Consider the following 12,741-nt stretch of genomic DNA (forward strand, 5'->3'; position numbering starts at 1 on the left):
CCGTTTTAAGACTTTGTCTTTGGAAGAAAATGCGGGTTCTTTGGGAGAAGAATTAATTCGAAAAAGTTGTCAAAAAACAAAACAAATATATAACAAATAAATGTTATCAAAAGCAAGGTAAGTTACTTTCCTACCTAACTGGATAATTTTTTAGTGTTTTTTTTATTCTATTTTGGTTCGTAATCGTGTAATATTGAAGCTGCCGGCGATCAAGAAAAGACGGCCGCGTTGGCCTATAAGACTCGATATGTCACTGCAACGTTTACTGAGTGAGTTTCTAACACCATTTTGTTTTATTTCTTATTTTGAAGTGATTACCAAATCTTTAAAGACATCGTGGATACCTTGTCTTGTTCGCCGGCAGCCTTTAACATTACTCGTTTTTCGAACCGAATAAACATTTTACATTAAATAAAAACACTAAAATCTGATCCAGTTCAGTAGAAAAGTAACTTATCTTACCTTTGATAACAACATTGACTCAATCGAATCCCTAAGTAAAAATCTGTTTTCAATTAACAATTACAAATGTAATCTAACACTTTCTTTCCCTAATCTTTCACATGCATTTGTATAAAAATAAGTAATATCACACCATAGAAAGAGATATTGATATTTATAAAATCTATACTGTGCATAATCGCATTAAAATATAGAAAGTGACGAAACAATATTGAAAAATTGGGTGGCCCTGAAAAGGGCCGTTTTGGGATTTTGTTTTCTTTTAAAGAAAACGCTCTTTACTGGAGTATTTGGTGACGGCTTTGGTTCCCTCAGAGACAGCATGCTTAGCCAACTTACCAGGGAGAAGGAGACGGGCAGCAGTCTTGACCTCACGGCTGCTAAGTGTTCTTTTCTTGCTGTAATGCGACAGACGGCTGGCTTCATTAGCGATTCTTTCAAAAAGATCGTTCACAAAACTGTTCATAATAGACATGGCTTTGCTAGAAATTCCAGTGTCAGGATGAACTTGTTTCATTACTTTGTAAATGTAGATGGAATAACTTTCCTTCCTCTTCTTTTTCTTTTTCTTGCCATCACGGGCAAGTTTAGCCTTGCCGGCTTTCTTAGCGCCTTTCTGGCTAACTTCAGGAGGGGGTGGGGCATTTTAAACACAAATGATCATGAACGCAACTCTATTCACTTCCCTATTTATATAAAAAAAAAAAAACAGGCCTGCTCCCAGCAACAACGTCGCCTCTCAAATCTCTCCTATTTGATTGGTCAAAAAAATAGCAAACCTATACAATTTGTGAGTAATTGTGTGCTGAGGCGGTAAAGTAGCACAAAAACAAACAAAAGGAAGCTATTTTTAAATAATCAGCAGTTGCCAGGAGGCGATCTGCGCGTATTTAACGCAACTTGTGTGCGTTTTATAAACAAAACACTATCTTCAGGACAAGATCAAAGTGTAGTATATTTTCTTCTGATACTGCACTTCAATTTCTTGTTCTCTGTCAGTGGAGGAGAAATCCTTCACGACTGAGACAATTTTTATTTTTGTTCCTTTTCTCCACGTTAAAAAACGACCCTGGTGCCTAACTCTGTACCGTGGGGAGGCATTGTAAATAGGAACACTATAAGCGTTAAAGCGAAAGAAAGCATTTTTTTAAAAATGTCCGGTCGTGGTAAAGGAGGTAAAGCTAAGGGAAAGAGTAAGACACGTTCATCCCGTGCCGGACTTCAATTCCCCGTTGGTCGTGTGGGAACATGATGAGAATTAGCAGCCAACCGGATGCTAACGTATCCAGCATAAGAGACAAAATGAAAAATCGTCTTTTGCACATGGCTCCACGCATCGTTTCCGTTTGGAAAAAGAAAAATAAGATAACCACAAAAGAATTATCAACCAATGGCAGAGCTCCGCGCCTAAAAAAACAAGGCCTAAAATATCACAGTCACTGGGAGCCGGTTTGCCACTATAAAATGAGGGGACCAAAAAGGAGGGAGAAGAGATTCGCCCTGCTGCGTCAGTGAACGCACGGACGGATTCTCCCACCCGACCTAAAGAGATGAAGAAGAAAAAGAAATAAGGCACCAGTGAACTGAAGCCGACTACACTCTCATGTTATGGGCCAAAACGCCTTCAATTCTAAACAATGCCTAATTCATACAAACCAAAGAGAAGAAGGAGAAAAACATAGGAGGCGAAGATGCCATGCTGCTAGCGGTTGATGAAAGAAGTCGCCGCTTCCAAGTTAAAAGCCAGGACACGTATCACCGACAGTAGCACGACCGGCCACCCACTTACCACCCCCATCGTCCGAAAAGATAAGTAGGCTTACGAACATTCATTCTTTGTTAAATTATACAAGCCTACAAAAGTTCATTCCTTATCAATGCATACACACCTACAAACATCCTATGAACACTTTACCTCTTCTAATTAAAACTGTCATTAATAAATAAAACCGGTTCTCAACCTTCAATATTCGTCTGTCCTTAATTGCATGGAGTCAGATTCTACATACTTCAAACGTTGTCAATTAAATGTATTCTTTGTTGTGACCTCTATGGCCTCATTTCCTTCACCCCTTCTCCATCTATAAACCAACCAACCAACCTTCAAAAAAAAAAAAAACCTCCGGGCCATAGTCGTATCCATCGTCTCCTCCGTAAGGGTAACTATTTGGAGAGAATTGGTGCTGGTGCTCCCGTCTATTTGGCTGCCGTCATGGAATATTTGGCCGCTGAGGTTCTCGAGTTGGCTGGAAATGCTGCGAGAGACAACAAGAAATCCAGAATTATCCCCCGTCACTTGCAATTGGCCATCTGTAATGATGAAGAATTGAACAAATTCTTGGCCGGAGTGACCATTGCCCAAAGTGGTGTCCTTCCCAACATTCAAGCTGTTCTTCTCCCAAAGAAGACCCAGAAAACCGCCAAGTAAATTCTCTTATTTACTTGACAACACAAACAGCCCTTTTCAGGGCCACTTGTAGCAGACGCAAATAGACGTCTTTCTTCTTGCACATATTCCTCCCTGATTGAGTGATGTGGCCATACACTGGCCAATCAGAGGAGTAGCGCATGAATATTTTTAACCCCCAAGGACCTGACAGCTTCCGGTCCTGAGAAGAAAAAAACTCTCTCTTACTCCACCAGCTTTCGAAGGGACTAGACCTTTCGCTTCTCTGCTCCTACTAGGTATCAGACGACAGCCACCGGCTGTAACTACCTAGTAAGCAGTGAAGTCCCGAACCTTCCTTCCTTCTTTTCCTTCTTCGAGTTTAATACCTTTTTTAATAAACCTTTTCCTTGTTAAGTTTAAGAAGTGGTTTGTTGTTTGTTCGGAAAATTGTGTTAAATTATTTTATTAGGGAGTGCCTTAAAAGCACCAAATAATAAATCCCTAAAATGGTGACCCGACGCGATAACACGTGTTTTCCCAATAGCTAACTTATTTTGCGTTTGAACAAGGAAAGGTGGGCATTTTAAAACTCAGCACATGGTGTCTAAAACTTCAGCAAAGCCGACCACATCACGCCTCTGAAGGACATGAAAAAAAAAAATCACAGCAACTGTCAACGGACTTGTAAGAGCACATTTAAAACTTAAAATTAACGAGTTGATTGCAAAAATAGATTACGAATTGTACTCATTTTTAGTTTGTGAGAAGGGAATCTATCACCATACTTTCCCTTAAACACGTCTGTTGGACTTTTATTAAGTACAATACTTAATGATTTTTTTTTTTTTTTTTTTTTTAATGGAGAGTAGAAAACGCATTGTGGATGCGTTATCGGCAGCTCCTGTTACTCTCGCTTCTTCTTATTTGTCCCTCAGTTCTCATTTTTTAATGAGTGATTTTTCTGACAAAGGAAGAAGAAAAAGCTGTTTTCTAGGTTGGCAGTATTTTGTGCGAACAGTTGGCAGAGATGGCGGAAATTTTCTGTTTCTATGTCTATCCTTGTAGCCATGTCACTAGTAAGGGTGCTGGAGGTAAACATTTTGTCTGGGCTGACATTATCCGCCTGATAGTCAGGGACCCGAACCTTGGATTAACCACTAAGGAGGCTGTCCTATCAGCAGGTGCAAAGTACTGGGGCTGCTGTATTGCCATTTGGTGAATGGATTCTGGACCATGCAGTAGCTTCTGGTGGGGCCTCTCGATGCCATACTAGTGGGTAATTGTTACGGCTTTACCTTATACTTAGCTACAAATAAAAAAAAAAAAAAATTCTTCATTTCTTTTTCTCTCTTAGTTTTCCCTCTCTGTCCTGCTCTAAGTAAATCTGACGACCTAGTCCACAAATTTCAAAATTTAATCATGACAAGTTTCAAGAAAAAATACACGATTAAACCCGGTTCTCCAACTTCCAACGTAGACCCTTACTACCATGTCTCCTTCTCCAACATCAGGGGTCTACGTTTTAACCTTCCAGAGGTTGAAACCCAATTACAGGAGACTAAACCAGACCTTTTATTTTTAAGTGAAACTGGCATTGGACAGGCTATTTCCCTAGAAGAGTTCGCAATTAAAGGATACTCTAACTTAACTTCTAAATCTGACCCCCAAGATCGCCATGGGCATGGAATATGTGCCTATATTAAAGATAGCTTTCCATGTGGTAGGGACATCTCCAGGGAAGATCCTAACTTACCCTATATGTGCTTCCGGGTTGCTTTAGCTCACACTACGGCATTTATATTTACTCTCTATCGCCCCCACAACAGCGGAGTTACTATCTTTAAAAGCATATCTGAGAAAATTGACCAAGTCCTATTTGCTTATCCTTCAGCTAACATTCACGTATGTGGAGACTTCAATGTTCACAACGTCGAATGGTTGACCCACTCAAACAAGACCGATGATGAGGGGAGGTTCTGTCATGATTTCTCCATTGCCTATGACCTCACTCAGATTGTTCAGGAACCCACCCATGTGCCCAACAATGACGGCCAGTATGCGAGCCTACTAGACCTTTTTCTCACAACTTGCCCTGAACTATGTTCAGTTTCTGTTCTGTCGCCTCTTGGATCTTCCGACCACTCTGTTGTATCAATTAAGATAAAAATGAAATGTAATAAGTCCCCAGACGTACCTCTTCATCGTACAGTATATCGATACACTAAGGCTGACTGGGATAGCTTCCGTGCATTTATAACTGATCTACCTCTGCATTCCATATTTAAAAAGGATGTGTGCTCTATAGTATTAGACCTGACGGAATGGTTAATTGTTGGTATTGACCGTTTCATACCCTCGAAAAAGTTTCAGCAAAAACCTAACAGCCATCCATGGTTCTCTCCAAAATGTGCTGCTGCCATTGCGCACAGAAATCACTTTTTCCACTGTTTCCAACGTAATAGATGTATGGAAACTAAAGCCGCTTTCAGGACTGCCAGCAACCATTGTAAGAAAGTAATAAAGAGCGCAAGATGGTTGTATGCTCAATCTGTTAAGTCCAAAGTAGCTGAGCAGCGGCTTGGTTCCCACCAGTTTTGGCAAATTGCAAACAGAATTCTGAACAGAAGCGTGTGCTCCATCCCAACTATCATCAATGGACCTGAGGTAATCTCGTCAGCATCAGACAAAGCCAAACTCTTTGTCAAGAACTTTGCAGCTAATTCTACCTTTTGCGATCAAGGCCGCCAACCCCCAATATTTCCTCCTGTATCTGAAAACACACTATGTGATATACGTATATCTGTACGTGATGTTGCCAAGCTAATCAAAAACCTTGATTCCAGTAAAGCAACTGGCCCGGACAGTATTCCAATTATAGTACTCAAAAAACTTCAACCTGAACTAGCGCCCATACTTACAAAACTATTTAAACGTTGTCTTAAGGAGAATAGTTTCCCATCTCCCTGGAAAATTTCATCAGTATGCCCTGTATTTAAGAATTCAGGTGATCGCTCATCCCCCTCTCAGTACAGGCCAATAAGTCTCCTGTGCGTCATGAGTAAGTTGCTGGAATCTGTGTTAAATACAGAAGTAATCAACCATCTCAACAAAAATAACCTTCTTAGTGACACTCAATATGGTTTCCGTTCTGCTAGATCTACAGCAGATGTGCTTACAGTTATATCTCATAGGATTAGCAAATCTCTCGACAGAGGCAACCTTTCTAGGGCAATTGCTCTTGACATATCTAAGGCCTTTGATAGGGTATGGCATAAAGGTTTACTTCATAAGATCTCTAGCTATGGTATAGCTGGAATTTTGTCTTCTCAATTATTAAATCATTTCTTTCTGATAGGTTCATCAGAGTAGTAGTTGAGGGGCAAAAATCAGAAGCCCACAGTATTAATGCCGGTGTCCCTCAGGGGTCCATCCTGGGCCCAACTCTTTTCCTGATCTACATTAATGATCTTCCAAATCACATCCTTACATCATTTGTAGACATTTATGCTGACGACACTATCATTTATGGTAGCACATCTAAGACAGTAAACGACCAAGTTCTCTCCAATTCTCTCTCCTCTGATCTTGAACATGTAGTACAATGGGGAAAGGAGTGGCTGGTTACTTTTAATGCATCTAAAACCAAGCTTCTCTCTTTACATCATCAACATTCTGATCTCCATCTGGCATCAATTGAAATGAATGGCTCTCGTCTTCAGGAGGCCTCAAGTTTTGACAAGCTTCTGGGCTTGACCATTACTCCTGATCTTAAATGGAACACGTACATCAAATCTGTTGCCAAGGCCGCTGGAAAAATGGTGGGATCTTTCTATCGATCCAGTAGATATCTCACTGCTGATGCAATTCTCTATCTATATAAGAGCCAGGTACGTCCAAGGATGGAATACTGTTGCCACATCTGGGCAGGAGCTGCTAGAAAGGACTTGTCCTGCCTTGATAGAGTTCAAAATAGACTTCGTAGTCTCGTAGGAGATGTCCTTTTCTCTTCCTTGCAACCTCTATCTCACAGAAGAGATGTTGCGAGTTTGTCTCTGATGTATCGTTATTTTCATGGAAAGTGTTCGACTGAGCTTCAATCTATGGTCCCCCCTCGCCAAACTTTCACAAGAAACACTCGTCTAGCTGTAAACACTATCAATAATTCCCCCCACTCTTTATCTGTGCCTAAACCTAAACGTAGATTCCATGAATAAAGCTTTTTTATTAGAACTGCACGCCTGTGGAATTGTCTTCCGTTTTCCTGCTTTCCGGCTGACTACAATATGGTTGTCTTCAAGTCTAACGTAAATAAGTTCTTGATGAGCCGTTCCATATAAGTTATCAAATTTAACAAATTTTCATTACTAATGATTACAATATTGTCCAATTTCTACTGTACACTCTTTAACCCTTATCCTTGAGTGGCCTCTTGGCCTTGATAATGTGTTGATACCTATGAAAAAAAAAAGAAAAAAAAAAGAAAAAGTCCAATGTGAACGAGTTCTAATTGAATCGTCCCCCTTATTAATCCAAGTTATAAAATTCCCACTGTTTACTATGCTAAAATCACAATGACTAATGTATACCTATTAACCCTTATCCTCGAGTGGCCTCTGGGCCTTGATAAGTGGTGACACCCATGTAAAAAAAAAAAAAACATAAAAAACAGACGTTATTTCCTGCTCGGCTTGTCCGTTATAATATATATATATATATATATATATATATATATAATTTATACAATCAGAAAAAACAACACCTTTTTTTTAGTAGTACACAATTTTTGTTTTTATTATTTTTTTATGACATGTTATTATATATTTTTTCTTAGTCTGACAGCTGTTTCGAAGGGTAAAAGGACAAACGGTTGTTTTAATTATAACATACCGAATTTTCATTATTTACCGTTCTCTTCGGAGACAATTAAAATCAATTAATTACAGTCAAAAAATTGTTTTTAAAACTCACATGGGGATGGAATTTTTTTATCGAGGTTGCCATCTTTAAAAATTTTCCATGGTTTTTTTATCGATCTATATTTTCTTTTTGTTAGCCTTATTTTCGCATTTTTTGGTTTTTTAATTTCTTTCCAATTTATGTATCCAATATCAATTATGTTAATTCGGCATTCTTATTTTGTTTCTTCTTTTATTACGTTTGATTTATTATTTACGAAATTATTTAATTAATTTTTTAACTTCTTCTTAAGCTAGTAATTTTTTCCTTTTTTTTCGTATCTCTTGGGTGTTTACGTTACATTTTATTTTTTAGCCGTCTATACGTATTTTTTTCTGTTATTGTTTTTTTTCGTATTTATTTTATTATTAGGCTAAAATGGTTATCATTATGTACATATTTATTATTTCTTATTCTTATATTATGTTTTTTGTTAATTATTTTCGTTATTTCCAATTTATAATGTTTAGTGTCAAGTTTACGGTCTTTTCTGATTTTGCGATTAAAGGGAATTAACTCTATCAATTCTTTGTTTCTTATTTATTCAGTCATTAACTTACATCTTTTAGAATTTGTGCATTTACCTTATAATTTAGTAGTCAAAGGGAAATAACTTATTTATTTTTTGTTTCAATTATTAATCTTTGTCATTTTTGCTAATTTTTTTATTTATCATATTATTATTTATTAATCATGTGTATTTATGTTGTGTTCAGGTTTGTTATTTATAAGTTTATTTGCTATTCTAATATTTTTTATTCATTTATCTTAAACTCGGTTTTTTTGGTGAAAAGAAAATATTTTTGTTCAGTTTTTTGTCTATCTATTTGTTTACTTATTATCTATATCTTGATATTAGGAACTTATTTTTATGCAGACATATTTGTATGTTGTCTGTACGGTGATTTAACAATGAGTTTTTATCAGATGTTAGTATTTTGTAGGATTCTAGTAAACATAAGGAACATTTGCCTGATTTTGATGGATGATAACTTTTTGCCCTACCTATCACGGACCATTTCAAAGTGTACTCTATATTTTTGCTTTTTAGCTCACGTATCCATTCCCCAAGTGCAGTGTCATTATTATTTTTCTTTCTATTTGTTTCCCTCCCACTATGGTTATTATTAGTATTATTAGTGTTTGCTGCGTTATTTATTATATTTCTGCTACTATTATTGTTTTTGTTAAATGATGAAATATGATTGTTTAGCCGGGTTTTAAACTGAGTGCTCGTACTACCAATGTATGCTTTTACACCTCTATTAGTTTTAACTTCACATTTATATACAACATCTGATACGAGGCAATTTCCTTCTAACGGGCATTCCATAGCTACACGCTAATATGTGTTGTTCTCCCTTCAACACTAACACAAATAGAAAGAATAGGAGGAAGCAACAAACATGGTCCAACATCCCATACTCTATACATATTAAAAATAATATTCCAAAAGAATTCTATGAAATAATAGATAAAAACTTTCCACCAAGCAATAAATTAAGTAAAATCATAAACAAAAACACTGTAAAAATTTCTTACTCAACCCCACCAAATTTAATTAGAAATATAATAGGAACAGACGGAGCCAAAATAGAAAAAGCAAATAATAATAACTTAGAAAATAATAGGAATGAAAACTGTGGATGCAACTGCCGTGTAGCTATGGAATGCCCGTTAGAAGGAAATTGCCTCGTATCAGATGTTGTATATAAATGTGAAGTTAAAACTAATAGAGGTGTAAAAGCATACATTGGTAGTACGAGCACTCAGTTTAAAACCCGGCTAAACAATCATATTTCATCATTTAACAAAAACAATAATAGTAGCAGAAATATAATAAATAACACAGCAAACACTAATAATACTAATAATAACCATAGTGGGAGGGAAACAAATAGAAAGAAAAATAATAATGACACTGCACTTGGGGAATGGATACGTGAGCTAAAAAGCAAAAATATAGAGTGCACTTTGAAATGGTCCGTGATAGGTAGGGCAAAAAGTTATCATCCATCAAAATCAGGCAAATGTTCCTTATGTTTACTAGAATCCTACAAAATACTAACATCTGATAAAAACTCATTGTTAAATCACCGTACAGACAACATACAAATATGTCTGCATAAAAATAAGTTCCTAATATCAAGATATAGATAATAAGTAAACAAATAGATAGACAAAAAACTGAACAAAAATATTTTCTTTTCACCAAAAAAACCGAGTTTAAGATAAATGAATAAAAAATATTAGAATAGCAAATAAACTTATAAATAACAAACCTGAACACAACATAAATACACATGATTAATAAATAATAATATGATAAATAAAAAAATTAGCAAAAATGACAAAGATTAATAATTGAAACAAAAAATAAATAAGTTATTTCCCTTTGACTACTAAATTATAAGGTAAATGCACAAATTCTAAAAGATGTAAGTTAATGACTGAATAAATAAGAAACAAAGAATTGATAGAGTTAATTCCCTTTAATCGCAAAATCAGAAAAGACCGTAAACTTGACACTAAACATTATAAATTGGAAATAACGAAAATAATTAACAAAAAACATAATATAAGAATAAGAAATAATAAATATGTACATAATGATAACCATTTTAGCCTAATAATAAAATAAATACGAAAAAAAAACAATAACAGAAAAAAATACGTATAGACGGCTAAAAAATAAAATGTAACGTAAACACCCAAGAGATACGAAAAAAAAAGGAAAAAATTACTAGCTTAAGAAGAAGTTAAAAAGTTAATTAAATAATTTCGTAAATAATAAATCAAACGTAATAAAAGAAGAAACAAAATAAGAATGCCGAATTAACATAATTGATATTGGATACATAAATTGGAAAGAAATTAAAAAACCAAAAAATGCGAAAATAAGGCTAACAAAAAGAAAATATAGATCTATAAAAAACCCATGGAAAATTTTTAAAGATGGCAACCTCGATAAAAAAATTCCATCCCCATGTGAGTTTTAAAAACAATTTTTTGACTGTAATTAATTGATTTTAATTGTCTCCGAAGAGAACGGTAAATAATGAAAATTCGGTATGTTATAATTAAAACAACCGTTTGTCCTTTTACCCTTCGAAACAGCTGTCAGACTAAGAAAAAATATATAATAACATGTCATAAAAACATAATAAAAACAAAAATTGTGTACTACTAAAAAAAAGGTGTTGTTTTTTCTGATTGTATAAATTATATTGCTCTGAATTCTCATCAAGCTAAACCGAGGTTAATATTGGTACAATAATCAATATAATACCATTTAAAAGGTATTAAAATTGATTGTTAAAAACATCCACATATATATATATATATATATATATATATATATATATATATATATATATTATAAATTAAGGAGTTAGCGCCACCCTTTGTCGACCACGTGGTGTTTAAAAAAAAAAAAAAGAAAAGAAAAAAGGGAAGAGAAAACAAAAGAAACTAAAAGTTTGTTTTTTTTTCTTCGGAAACGACGCCCGGTACATTCTGAGATACATTTGCGCGCACCAGAGTTTTAAGAAAAAACACAACAACAAACGAAAAAAGGAGAAAAAGAACTTTCACAAAGTTTTTTTGACATTTAGCATCCTTCGGCCAAAATTTAAGTACTCAAAGAGTTCATTTATCTTCAGGTTTACACACATTTACACAAAAAAAAAAAAAAAAAAAAAAACACACTCACACACACATATTGTCCACATTTTTTTTTTCACGGCTCTTCCTTATAGAGTATAATTTTTTTTAGCTTTATTTCATTGTAATTTTTTTTCTCCCTTTTTCTCCTCTTCCGTTAGCCTGTTAAGTTTTTTTTTTTGTATTGTCTCTGTTTAAAGATTTTCTCTATATTTCTCCTTTTTCCATGTGGTCCATATTCGGTGTTCTTTCCATACTTCGGATAGGTTAGTTTTTTTTTTTTTTAATTTTTTATTTACTCTCGGTAGCGACAATGACAACATTGCCTGCCTTTGCCGGTGACGTGCGAGTTTAGTTTGCTCAACTCGAGTCATATTTTGCAGCGAACAACGTTTCGGAACAAACGAAGCTGCACATATTATTCAGTGCCTTCCCCGTGTCATTGACTCCTGTGGTCAAAGATTTAATAACGGACACCCTGCTAAACTTCACATACGACAGCATAAAGCGGGAGGTGCTACTCCGGATGTCAGTGTCGGTGGAAAAGCGTTTTTAAACGCTGGTCCACGACGAACATTTAGGCGACCGCAGGCCGATGGAACTACTCTGTAGAATGAGGGAACTGGTAGAGGATGTCACTCCTGACAGTGCTTTAATTAAGCAGCTTTTTTTCTCAAGGCTGCCGGCGCAGGTAAAGGCTATACTAGCGCCAATGATAGAAAAACATCCCGTAGATGTAGTTGCAGCATCGGCGGACAAGGATATGGATTTTGTGAGAGGGCCTACCACCACGGTGATCCCGCAACAGCCTGCTGAGGTACACGAGGGCCCTGCAAGTTTAAGGCAGGAAGCTACATCAATGGCCATTCTAACGGCCATCGAATGCCTCACTAGAGAGGTTGGCAAGCTCAGTATGGGCAGGTCACACTCGCCCAGACGCCGCTACAAAAGCCGCTCACCTTCCCCGCACCACCGACGCCGTTCAAACACGCCGAGACTATGTTTTTATCATAGTCGCTATGGTGCTGAGGTGCGGAACTGCAAAATGCCCTGTACCTTTAATAACCAGGGAAACTAAATTGTGGAAAGACGAGCACGGCAAACTTTCCACAAAATTCAAATAACCGTGCCTATTTCGTCACTGACGTACAATCTCAAGCATGTTGCTTGATAGACACAGTTGCTTCTTGTAGCATTTGGCCACTTAAACTACTTAAAGAAAGGTCACCAGTGTCGTTGATAACCCTGCAAGCGGTGAACCATGCGCCTAT

General features: G+C 36.2%; 1 protein-coding gene across 1 annotated transcript; it reads left to right on the plus strand.

The window, feature by feature from the left end:
• The first annotated feature begins 1,615 nt into the window (after positions 1-1,615).
• LOC145240210 (histone H2A-like) lies at positions 1,616-2,890 on the plus strand. Its single transcript, XM_080103795.1, has 2 exons — positions 1,616-1,697; positions 2,595-2,890. Exons 1-2 carry the CDS (start codon positions 1,616-1,618, stop codon positions 2,888-2,890), a joined length of 378 nt encoding a protein of 125 aa, XP_079959921.1.
• Positions 2,891-12,741: the final 9,851 nt, after the last annotated feature.

This window comes from Euprymna scolopes, chromosome 19 (assembly GCF_053919585.1).
Source record: "Euprymna scolopes isolate OS-2025 chromosome 19, ASM5391958v1, whole genome shotgun sequence".
Taxonomy (NCBI): Eukaryota; Metazoa; Mollusca; class Cephalopoda; order Sepiida; family Sepiolidae; genus Euprymna; species Euprymna scolopes.